The following is a 12,609-nucleotide window of genomic DNA, read 5'->3' on the forward strand; positions in this document are numbered from 1 at the left end:
TAGCTATTATTAAATAGATAGTATAATTTAAAGTAGTTTTAATATACTTAAGGTAATTAAAGTATTTTTTAAGTAATACTTAATTTTAAATATTAGAATATTATATTATTCTATTACTTAAATCTTATTTAATAGGTATTATAGCTTTTTAATAGATTTTAAACTTTACTTCCTAGAATTACTTTACTAGGCTTAGGCTATTTATTTATTAATATAAGGTTTTAATTTAGGCTAGAGTTTAGTAAACTTAGTATTTATTATTTCCCTAGGTATTTTAATATCTATATTCTCTAGGATTAATATTATAATCTTATTTTTTTCCTATAGTTTAATTATCTAAGGACTTAAAGAAAGTAAGGAATTATTTTAATATAGAGTTATATAAACCTAGTTAAAATAGCTAATAATTACCTCTATTAGCCTTCTTAATCTCTTATTATTAATTATATTATCCTTATTATTATAAGTACTTTTCCTAATTTTTATAGTAAGTAAATTCTATAGGTAAGACTTTACTATCTTATAGATTATAGCTTTAACCTTTAGTAAATACTAAGGTTTATTAATATTAGGCTAAGGCTAAGTAATACTTTATTTTAAATACTAGGGTTTAAGAAGTATTATATTAAAATACTATAGTTAATTAAAGTTAATATTAAATTAAAAAGGCCTTATAAAGGTATATTTATTTATAAAAGCTAGTAATATTATTCTATATTTATATTAAAGATTTAATATTACTATAAAACTAGCTAAAGGTCTAAGTAATTTAAAACTTAAAATAGTTTTAATAGTAATTAAAGGCTTTACTTAAAGTATTTATATTTATTTACTTATAAGTTATTTTTAATATTCTTAGAAGTAATTAGAGTTTATTACTTAATATTTTTTATTTTTAGCTATAAGGCAATTAGAACTTTTATAACCTTATTTAATATAATTAAAATATTATTAGAATTATTTATTTTATAGATTATCTTAATCCTTAAAGTTATTATTTTATATTTTACTATAAATTAAATTATAGGAATTATTTTATTATATATTTTAATTATTTTAAGCTAAATTCTTAGCCTAGTAGTTTTTATTTAGCTTATTAAAAAATAGGTTTTAAGTATTATTTTATTCTTTTACTATTATTTTAATAAACTTTAGTTAAATCTTAATAAGCTTTAAAAGCAGTTACTTTATTCTCTTATATTTAGTAAATTTAAAACTTTATAGTAAAGGTAAGTATTCCTTAATACTAGATTATTTTAAAACTTTATTAGAATTATTATAATAATCCTAGATTATTTAATAGAATTAGTTAAAGGTAAATTCTAGTATAGTATTATTATTATCCTAGAGTTCTATAATAAAGAGATAATTTTAAATATACTTTTATAGGTATTTATCTTAGTGCTTATTTATTATTTAATAAATTGTATTTATAAATAGAATAGATTAATAAATTAATAGAATTTAATAATATAAGCTTTATATCTATTAAATAAAGTCTTAGAGTATCTTATAAGGTATTTATTTAAGTTAATATACTTTAGTAATTAGTAAATTATTATATTATATTAAAATATTCTAATACTTTTTTTTTAAATAGAATTATAATCTTTTTAAAAGTTTTATTATTTAGCTATTCTTCTTTAAATTAATATAATATAGTATTAGCAAGGCCTTATTAAAAAGCTTACTTAAAAAACTTATCTTTTAATTTATTATTTTACTTATTATTCTCTATAAGATTAGGATTTTTTTATTAGATTTTCTTTTTAATATAGGTAATAAAAATATATAACTTATAATTACTAGGTTTTCTAGAGAAAATAATCTTATTTTTATAGCTATTTATAATAAACTTAAGGCAAAGAAATTTAAGGCTAGGTAATCTTAGTATAAAGAAGTAAAGAGAGTTTATAGTAAAATTAAAAGGTAATAAAGTTTAGCTAATAATATAATTAAAGTAATCTTTACTTATAAAGACCTAGTCTATAGACTTTATTTACTATATTTAGATAATTATTAATAGGATAGGAAATAAGAATAAGTTATACTTTTAAGTATAATAATAGTATAGGATAATAATAATAAAGAGTTAAAGAGGTAAGGTTAAGGTTTATTTTAATTATTTTTATTACTAAGGTATAATTTCCTTAGTAGCTTTATTAAAATATAATAATTATATTACTATATATATTAAATATAAACTCTAAGTAATAATATTTTATTTATTTATACCTTCTTAAGTATAAAGTTACTATTAATTAGGCTAATATAATTTCCTAGTAATTAAAGTAAATAATTTAAAGTAAGAACTTATCTAAGTATAATTTCTTTAAAAATATATCTTAATAGCCTTTAAAAAGTATTTTTATTAGGCTTATATTTACTTAGTATTATAATATAAGTTAATAAAGTTTAATAGTATAGAAAATTAAAGTTTTTAATATTTATTTATAATCTAGGTATTAAATTTAATTTTTTTAAAGTTAAGACTTTTAAAATTAATTCTAGGTATATCTAGGAGCTAGAGTTAATTACTATTTTCTATAGATTTTAATTATAACTTAGTATTTACTTTTTAAGGTTTTAAAATTTTAAAATTTTAAGTTTAAATTCTTAGGTATTTAATATATTATTTTACTATTTAGTTTAATTTAGCTAGAATATTAGGTTTTAATTTAAAGCTAGTTTAATAGATATTAGGTTAATATATTTTATAGCTAATAAAGTCTAGAGTTTCTAGGTTTAAGTTTTATTTATTAGTTTAAGTTTTATTTTAGACTTTTAAATTTTTAAAATTTTTAAAATTTTAAATTTTTATATAAGTATTAAAATAATAGCTTAAATACTAATATTTAATCTTATTTAAATAATATTAGAAATAGACTTAATTTCTTAACTTTAAGTATTTATAAGAATATAGGATTTTTAACTAGGCTAATTTAATTTATAAAGGGTTTATTTAGTTTTATATTCTAGTTTCTAGGGGCTTTAATATAATTTTATAGCTAATATCTAATTTCTATTAATCTTAGCTAAGCCTATTAATAAGTTTAGTATTTAATATTATAATTACTTTAGGAAATTTTATAGTATTTAATATAATATATTTAGCTAGATTTTAGGTTTTATTAATCTACTAGTATATCCTATAGGCTATAATATCTAATAGGTAATAAATATCTAGTTTATTATACTATTTACTTAGTTTACTTTTTTTAATAATTAGTTTATTTTTAAGAGTTTTTATTTCTAGCTAATATATTATTATAAGATTCTAGGGGATTATAATTCTAGTTTAATATTATTATTTTAAATATATATATTTTCTATTTCCTTAGTTTAAAATATAGTTTAAAATTTTAATATTTTAATATAAGTTTAATAATAAAATTTTAAGGTAATATATTATATAACTATATTAATTTCTATAGAGCTTTTACCTCTAGATTAGCCTATATTTTAACTTTCTTTATCCTTAATATAATCCCCTATTAACCTTTAATTAGCCTTATTAACCCTATTAACCCTATATATAGCTTCTATTACTTATAAGGCCTTTAATATAAATACCCTTATTACTTTAATTACTTTAGTAATATTTTTTATAATCTTATTTTTAATTAATTTAATAGGATTATTAAAGACCTTATTAGCCTAGGCTACTTATAACCTAAGGTATTAATACTAGTCCTTATACTTATAGTTAGACTTAACTTTCTTAAGGAAGGTAACCTTATTATTATAAATATTAAGACCTCTTATAAGCCTTTTCTTAAGATCCTTTAAGCGCTTAAGCTTCTACTTAAGCCTTATTATTATCTAGCCTAGCTTATAGATCTAGAAATATATTATAAAGAGCAAGAGGAGCTTATAGCTAAAGGCAATTAACTTAATAAAGCTATAGTTATTATTATTATATTAGGTCTCTTAGAGGCATCTAGCCTTATATTTTAGCCACTTTAGGCCTTTACTATTATTACTAAATAAGATAGTATTAATAATATCCTTTTTACTAAGGAAATAGCTATTAGAATAGTTATAAATGCCACTATAGAGGCTTTTTCTTCTAGGAGGTATAATACTATATAAGTCCTGCGGATTAGTTAACTATATAATGCAGTTAATAGCAGATAGACTAGGGATTAACTAATTACCTTAGTATTTAAATAATAGGTTTAGAGGTACTTAGTAGATTATAGAAGAAAGAAGCTATTATATATATAGAAGCTTTTTTTATTAGTAACCCTCTTATTATAGAGTTTAGGTTATATTAGTTATTTTATTAGGAAAGTTAATTATTAAGAGATATTTAGGTTTAATATATTAGGTTCTTAATCTATATAGATCCTTTAGTTTTAAATTTATAAGAAAAACCTTAAGAAAACTTAGGCTCTATAAAGCATAGAGTAAAAAAAAAAAAAAAAATTTTCTATTTACTTTAAAGTCTTATAATACTTTAAGTTATTTATATTATAATATAAGGAATTTATTTTTTATATTATTTTAATAGATTATAAAAATAAGATTTTTAATTCTTTATAGCTTATAAGCTATATAGCTAAACTTAGTATTTAGGTTTTTAGTTTTTACTATAATATATTCTTTAGGTAATATATTATTAGCTTTTAGCCTTATAATATTAAAGTTTTAGGAAAAAGAGTTTAAATATATACCTTAATATATAGAAAAAATCTAGTAATTTAGTCTTAAAAAATATTTAAAGTAATCCTAGTCTTATTACTATAAAAATATAAAGGTTATATATATATATAAAGGTTATTAATTAGGCTAAGTTACTGTAGCAGGGCATAGTGCCTAAAGGCGCTGTGTTAAGCCTATTAAAATCATGACTAAGCTGGTGTAAGGAAACCCCCGTAACAGCTCCAAGCTCCGAGCTTAAACGAACGGGATAACAGGAACATAAAGAGAGATCTCGAGTTATGACACGTTGATGGTATCTTTACAGATGATTCATTTCTCTATCCGAGCTCCTATATTGATGTTGCTGTCCTTTTCACGTCTGGCATCTGATAGCGTGGCTCAGGCAACCATAAAAAAGAGCCCCTCCTTTTGGTAGGTTTCTTGGCTGCTGTCGTTGTGGCGGTGACCAATGCGAAGAGGCCAGACTGCAGTACAGATCAACTCTGAGCTCATCAATCAACCACCACCCATTCATCCTCCATTCTCCATTCCAGTCCAATATCTGCAAACCTCTTTGGCTGGGGAATTTGGATCTGGAATCGACTTTCGACCTTCGAAGTTCCTCAATTACGTATACGCTTGCTAGCTAATTTGCAGCACCGTCCGAACTATTTCTCAACCCGATTGATTGAACCCGTCTATATAACTTTGGGTGCGACGCTGCTCCCTTCGCCGTTCAACTATGTCGATGCCTCCTCCTGGTGATGGCTTCGGCGGCTATCCGGCCCAGCCATATGATCAATTTGCTGCTCAAGATGAACAGCCTCAACAACCTTACGAGGACCCTGCTGCCGCCCAACAGCCCCACGACCAAGGCCACAAGAAGAAGAAACGAGGATATGCGGCTCAAGCCTTCGAAGTCGGTACCGGCGCCAATGCTGTCGCTGGTGGTCAACCCGCAGGAGCTCCTCAACAGTTCGGCGCTGCTCCCGCCCAACCAGGCTATGGAGGTTATCAAGCTGAGCCTCAAGCTGCTGCCCCTCAGGGCTACCAGTATCCCCAGGGTTATGGCGCACAGCAGCCCGTAGCTCCTCAGGCTCCTCAGTATGGTTATCAAGCTCCCGACCAAGGATACCCAACACCTGGTGCCCCGCAGCCCGCGCCCGGTATTGGTGGCATCACCCAAGGAGTTGGCAACATGAACATTGCTGGACAGCCTCAACAGCCTCAGGGAGCTCAGCCTCCTCGCCCTGCTGTCCTCAACCAGCTCTACCCTACTGATCTCCTCAGCCAGCCCTTCAATGTCTCGGAGCTTGATCTTCCTCCGCCTCCGATTGTTCTTCCTCCCAACGTAAGCCGGCCGAATTAATGGATCCCAACCATATCGATTGCTAACATGCGCCTTTAGACGAGCGTTACTCCATCTCCCGACGCCAACTGTTCCCCGCGATATTTCCGATCGACCCTCAACGCTGTTCCCACCACCAATTCTCTCCTCAAGAAGTCCAAGCTTCCCCTTGCGCTCGTTATCCAGCCCTACGGCTCTCTCCACGACGATGAGGACCCCGTACCTGTCGTCCAAGACCAGGTCATTTCCCGATGCAGACGCTGCAGGACATACATCAACCCTTATGTTACCTTCTTGGACCAGGGACACCGATGGAGGTGTAACATGTGTAACCTCACCAATGATGTTCCTCAAGCTTTCGACTGGGATGCCGCTGCTCAGCAGAGCGTCGACCGATGGCAGCGACCCGAGTTGAACCACGCTGTTGTTGAGTTTGTCGCTCCTCAGGAGTACATGGTCCGCCCTCCCCAGCCTCTTATCTATCTGTTTTGCTTCGATGTTAGCTACGCTGCTGTTTCAACCGGACTTGTAGCTACCGCGGCACGCACTATTTTGGACAGCCTTGACAGGATACCAAATGCTGATCGCCGTACTCGTCTCGGTTTCTTGGCTGTGGATTCCAGCCTGCACTACTTCTCGGTCCCCAAGGATACAGATGAGAATGGCGAGACCAACATGCTTGTCGTCAGCGATCTCGACGAGCCTTTCCTGCCCATCCCTAACGACCTCCTCGTTCCCTTGACCGAGAGCCGACAAAGCGTCGAGAAGTTCTTGCAGAAGCTTCCCGATATGTTCCAGAACAACCAGAGCAACGGTTCCTGCATGGGATCAGCCCTCCGTGCAGCACACAAGCTTATCTCCACCCTTGGAGGCAAGATCGTTGTTCTGACTGCTTCCCTTCCCAACATGGGTGTTGGCAAGCTTGAGATGCGCGAGGACAAGAAGCTCCTTGGCACATCAAAAGAGGGCGCTCTGCTTCAAACCGCCAATAGTTTCTACAAGAGTTTTGCTGTGGAGTGTTCGAAGAGTCAGGTGTCTATTGACATGTTCCTCTTCTCGTCGCAGTACCAGGATGTTGCTTCGCTGAGTAACCTTCCCCGATACACTGGTGGGCAGACCTGGTTCTACCCTGGATGGCACGCTTCGCGACCCGAAGATGCCCTCAAGTTCGCATCCGAGTTCAGCGACTATCTGTCATCTGAGATTGGACTTGAGGCCGTTCTTCGAGTCCGTGCCACTAGCGGTCTGAGAATGAACACGTTCTATGGCAACTTCTTTAACCGAAGCTCTGACCTCTGCGCTTTCCCTGCTTTCCCCCGCGACCAGTGCTACGTTGTCGAGGTGGCTATCGATGAGAACCTTACAAAGAATGTCATTTGCCTCCAGGCGGCCGTACTACATACAACTTGCAATGGCGAGCGTCGCATCCGCGTCATGACCCTTGCCCTCCCCACAACAACCAACCTGTCCGACATGTACGCCTCGGCCGATCAGTGTGCCATCACCACATACTTCAGCCACAAGGCTGTGGAGCGATCTCTGTCAAGCGGCCTTGATGCGGCCCGAGACGCTCTTCAGAGCAAGGTCACCGAGCTCTTGCAGACTTTCAAGAAGGAACTCGCTGGAGGCAGCATGGGCGGTGGTCTTCAGTTCCCTGCAAACCTTCGCGGTTTGCCCCTCCTGTTCCTAGGTCTGATCAAGAATGTTGGTCTCCGCAAGTCATCTCAGATTCCATCCGACATCAGATCAGCAGCTCTCTGTCTCTTGTCGACTCTTCCAGTTCCCCTTCTTATGCGCTACATTTACCCCCGACTGTACTCACTACATGACATGCCAGACAATGCTGGAGTCCCCGAGCCAGAGACTGGCCACATCGCGCTTCCCCCCGCTCTCAACCTCTCTTCAGAAAGGCTCGTGCCCTATGGACTATACCTTATCGACGACGGGCAAACTCAATTCTTGTGGATCGGCCGAGATGCGGTGCCACAGCTGGTACACGACGTGTTTGGAGTGGAGGACAGAAGCCAGGTCCAGGTTGGCAAGGGCCGGGTGCCGGAACTGGAAGGAGACTTCAACGAACGAGTGCGGGCTGTGGTTCAAAAGAGCCGGGACCACAAGTCACTAGGTGTGGGCAGCATTACATTGCCCCACCTCTATATCGTTCGAGAAGACGGAGAACCCAGTCTGAAGCTTTGGGCGCAGACCCTACTTGTGGAGGACCGGGCGGATCAGGGTGTGAGCGCAGCTCAATGGTTGGGAATGTTGAGAGAAAAGGTGAGTTGATCACAGTGAAATGCCTTGCCAGAAGATACAATATACTAACAGTCACTTGTCGTAGGTTGTCCAGTAAAACAGCTTGTTAAGAGTCAGGTGTCGGTAGACGGGAGAAATAAGTCGGATCAGTCCTTGTAATATTGTGATGAGGAGGGATTCAATCAATGACTGGAGTCGGGGTCCTGGAGATGCAGCCGGCTTGTTTTTTTGGCAACAGAGATGCGAACGGTATCAATTAGATAGAATCAAATGTTTTGTGTGCAAGAGCAAGCATGCAGACTAGCGTGACGAAGTTATCATGATATTGGTAGTAGACTGTAGTCCATACGAAGCTCCACGTCCACGGCATAAAACAGTACTATGTATCTATGGTAAGGCCGATGTGTTCTTGAAAAGTAGCCAACCAAGCGATAGAAACAGGAATGCATTGCAATGCATGAATCAATTGTATTTTTAGTATAATGCATCATCCCGGAAACCAAACGACAAACCGATTTCTTGGGTGAATCCATGACCAAGGGGTTGGTTCACATGAATTGAAGCCACATCTGATATTGTACAGGGACTAGGAGGGAGGTACAAGGACCTTGCCATCCAATGATGAAACACGACAAGCTGCGGTGGGTGTGAAACACGCGCCTAGGGAGGTGAGGCAGCCAATGGCAAGACAGAGTAGGCGCTGAGAGGTTTGTTTTAAGAGTTTGTATTTAATAGCATGACTTTTTTACGGCGTGAATGTCTGTGGTTCTATCATGGTCAGGCGGAGGACTGTGTGTTTAATTGACATATAGATCACGATTAGGTAGTTAAACTTGCTGTGGCGGAAGCAACCAAGTGTGGTGAACCCCAGTAGTAGTCAGTGTTGGTGAAACGCATTAGCAAGTTGTCAGAGGACTCTTTGTAAGAGCCGGGGTATGGCCAAGGTTTATGTATGTCTTGTCTTGACATACCCATGTTTCGGGGCCGTCATTGGAAGGTAGGTTCTCTTGCAGTGTTTCGTCTCAGAAGGGAGGGTATATTATTGATGTATCTTAGGTTGTTTTCTAGCGAGGTGATGGTAGGGTGAGATTGAGTTTACAGAGGTATCTCTATGGTACAATTTTATTTTGAAGACCCCTGTTCAATGGGGACTACTACATACAGAATATGGAAGCTGGCCGTCCCGTCCGCCCCTAACAAACTCAAACAGTAGGTTGTTCTTCACCCCACCATGTTCCCTTTACTTTCGTCCCCTGGTCGTTAGTCTCTATAAGTCAAGCTGTTAAGTTTGTTTATCCATAGGCGAACAATCCTGTAGACTTATAATTGTGGTATTAATCTTCAGGTTGTATGTGGTATTTAATTTCGTCCGTTGTTCTACACCTCAATTGAGTTGACTGTTGTACGAGGCCTTCGTTGTCTTTCTTAGTGCCCCTCTATGGATATCCTGAAGATCATTAGTCTCCCATCTGGGGTCTAGACTGGATCTAGGGTTCACTGTTGTAGATGAGAGGTATTGTTTCGTCCTGTGACCCAGGATTCGTCCTCCCTTGGCGTTGACATTCCCTACAAGGCTTCAAAATCAGCCAAGAGAAAGACAATTCAAGGACGAGCTCTTGTCTAGGCTTAGTTAAACTTCGAAATCTTTTATTGTCCATTGCTACCTGGTGGGTAAGCTTGAGTGGCACATCTAGTCGGCTGTTGGCAAGTAGTTGTTGGTTCTTAGCCGCCCAGCTATCTTGATCACATCAAACTTAGCAGCCATCAGCCCAGTTGGTAGAAAATAGATGGACAGATGAATCAGATGACTGGTCAAGAAAAAGACTCACACATTGTTTATTGTATAGTACTGCCTGCACTGGAATATGTTGAATTGCATTTCCCTTATTAGTTGCCTGTTGCTCTTATTCTTGTCTTACAGTCTTGTCTTTTTCGCCCTGTTTCATATCCAACCTGTCTTGTTTTAAAAACCTTTCCTTGTCCATTCTTCAATACCTGCAATAAGCCCAGACCAGCCTTGGACTGGAGCTAGATCCCCGGAAGGTGAAGCCGTCCTGTCCTTTGACAAAAGAGAGAGTTGGATTCTCCATCACCAAAGACCGTGCTTGTTGTATCCTTACCTATTCTTACCTATACTCACCGTCACGACACCGAACCGACTGAAACTTGGGCCTCTACCACCTCACGCTAGCCTGCTTTTGCCCCGCGGACCAGACTATTTGAATCAGCGACAGCACGGCCCGAGCGGAACTCTTTGTTCCTACCTTCCATACCTACTTTCACTTAAGACCAAGCTTTATCTACTGTTTCTTTGACGTTGCTTGATCCAAGCGAATATCAACGACCCTTCTTTTTGTACTTTCTACTATATCTTAATACCTCCCCTGCCACCTTCAGCCTCTCATCTCCCCCAATCAACTATAAAGATTCCTCCGTCCCGTCAAAAGCCTCCATACTATTTGTACCTACAAGGTGGAGCTTTAGTGCCACTACCAGCTGCACCAGTACGGATACCAGTACCTAGGTACTACTTAACTCGACCCCTCCCCTCAAATCATCCTTAATCAGCGTCGGCTGCGTGCGAACAAAGGAGTCTAAGTCTTGGCTGGTTCCTCTTTGACTCTGTTCTATTCCAACAACTTCTCGACCGACCGACCGACCGATCGATTGACTGCGCAATCCTTTCGCGCCTTCTGTCTTTACTTTTCGGTCGCACGCTCGCCATTTTTCTTATTACAATCTTTACTCCTTCTCCTCATCCTCATCACATCCACCACAGCGACCATGTCTCGATCGAACCCCCCTAACGCTGCGGGGTCCCGCAAGATCTCCTTCAACGTGAGCGAGCAATATGATATCCAAGATGTGGTCGGTGAGGGCGCTTATGGTGTTGTCTGGTATGTTTTTGCTTCCTGTCACGTCTGTGAAATCCCTCAAATGCTGACACTTGTTTAGTTCCGCCATTCACAAGCCCTCGGGCCAAAAGGTCGCCATCAAGAAGATCACTCCTTTCGATCACTCCATGTTCTGCCTAAGAACTCTGCGAGAGATGAAGCTGCTGAGATACTTTAACCATGAGAACATCATTTCCATTCTCGACATTCAGAAGCCCCGAAGTTACGAGTCATTTCAGGAAGTCTATCTGATCCAGGTTCGAAATACCACTGTTTTGTCACAGCAAAATCAGCACGCTAACGAATACTGCAGGAGCTGATGGAGACGGATATGCACCGTGTCATTCGTACACAGGATCTTTCTGACGACCACTGCCAGTACTTCATTTACCAGACACTCCGGGCACTCAAGGCGATGCACTCAGCCAATGTGCTGCACCGAGACTTGAAGCCTTCTAACCTCCTTCTCAACGCCAACTGTGATCTCAAGGTCTGCGATTTTGGTCTTGCACGATCCGCTGCCTCTCAAGAGGACAACTCTGGTTTCATGACCGAATACGTCGCTACTCGATGGTACCGTGCGCCCGAGATCATGTTGACTTTCAAGGAGTACACCAAGGCTATCGATGTCTGGTCGGTCGGCTGTATCCTCGCTGAGATGCTCAGCGGCAAACCTCTTTTCCCAGGAAAGGATTGTAAGTGGCCACTGCTTCGCGATGCTGTTAGATATGTTTACTGACTGCTGTGCCACTAGACCACCACCAGTTGACTCTTATTCTGGATGTGTTGGGCACACCTACAATGGAAGATTACTACGGAATCAAGTCGCGCCGTGCTCGAGAATACATCCGATCGCTCCCCTTCAAGAAGAAGGTTCCCTTCCGAACTCTATTCCCAAAGACGTCGGATCTGGCCCTTGACCTGCTCGAGAAGCTCCTCGCATTCAACCCTGTTAAGCGCATTACTGTGGAGGAAGCTCTGAAGCACCCATACCTCGAGCCTTACCACGACCCTGAGGACGAGCCAACAGCGCCCCCAATCCCCGAAGAGTTCTTCGACTTTGATAAGCACAAGGACAACCTGAGCAAGGAGCAGTTGAAGCAGTTGATCTACCAGGAGATCATGAGGTAAACGCGGAGACTCTGGAAAAAGATGGCCTGCGAATTTGGGGATGTCAAATAGACCACATCACATACCTATGGGCACACAAGCAAGCAAGCGCATGCAGAATTACCGGTCGAGTTTATTCTACATATCATGTATCTGGCATGAGTCTTTTGTCAATCTTGCTGATAGGAGTGGTTAAATGTGAGGAAACAGGATCGAAGATATGAAATAGAGACTGAGATCCAGATGGGTGATAAAGATGATTTCATGAATTGCACATTGCAACCATTTCTTACTAGTTGTTATATCCCAAAAGAAAAATTCATAATAAGTGTTTATTTGTACATTGGTGGCTCTATGCAA

At 37.6% G+C, this 12,609-nt stretch overlaps 2 protein-coding genes across 2 annotated transcripts; both read left to right on the forward strand.

The window, feature by feature from the left end:
- Positions 1–5,386: 5,386 nt before the first annotated feature.
- On the forward strand, positions 5,387–8,275 carry FSST1_012043 (COPII subunit SEC24; the record flags this gene model as incomplete). Its single annotated transcript, XM_083235233.1, has 2 exons — positions 5,387–5,995; positions 6,053–8,275. The coding sequence occupies 2 exons, from the start codon at positions 5,387–5,389 to the stop codon at positions 8,273–8,275; spliced, it is 2,832 nt and encodes a 943-aa protein (XP_083081739.1).
- Positions 8,276–11,029: 2,754 nt separating this feature from the next.
- FSST1_012044 (mitogen activated protein kinase) lies at positions 11,030–12,270 on the forward strand (the record flags this gene model as incomplete). The annotated part of the gene is made up of 4 exons (XM_083235234.1): positions 11,030–11,142; positions 11,201–11,396; positions 11,453–11,834; positions 11,894–12,270. 4 exons carry the CDS (start codon positions 11,030–11,032, stop codon positions 12,268–12,270), a joined length of 1,068 nt encoding a protein of 355 aa, XP_083081740.1.
- Between the last annotated feature and the right edge of the window lie 339 nt (positions 12,271–12,609).

This window comes from Fusarium sambucinum, chromosome III (assembly GCF_050947815.1).
Source record: "Fusarium sambucinum isolate potato_lamoka chromosome III, whole genome shotgun sequence".
NCBI lineage: Eukaryota > Fungi > Ascomycota > Sordariomycetes > Hypocreales > Nectriaceae > Fusarium > Fusarium sambucinum.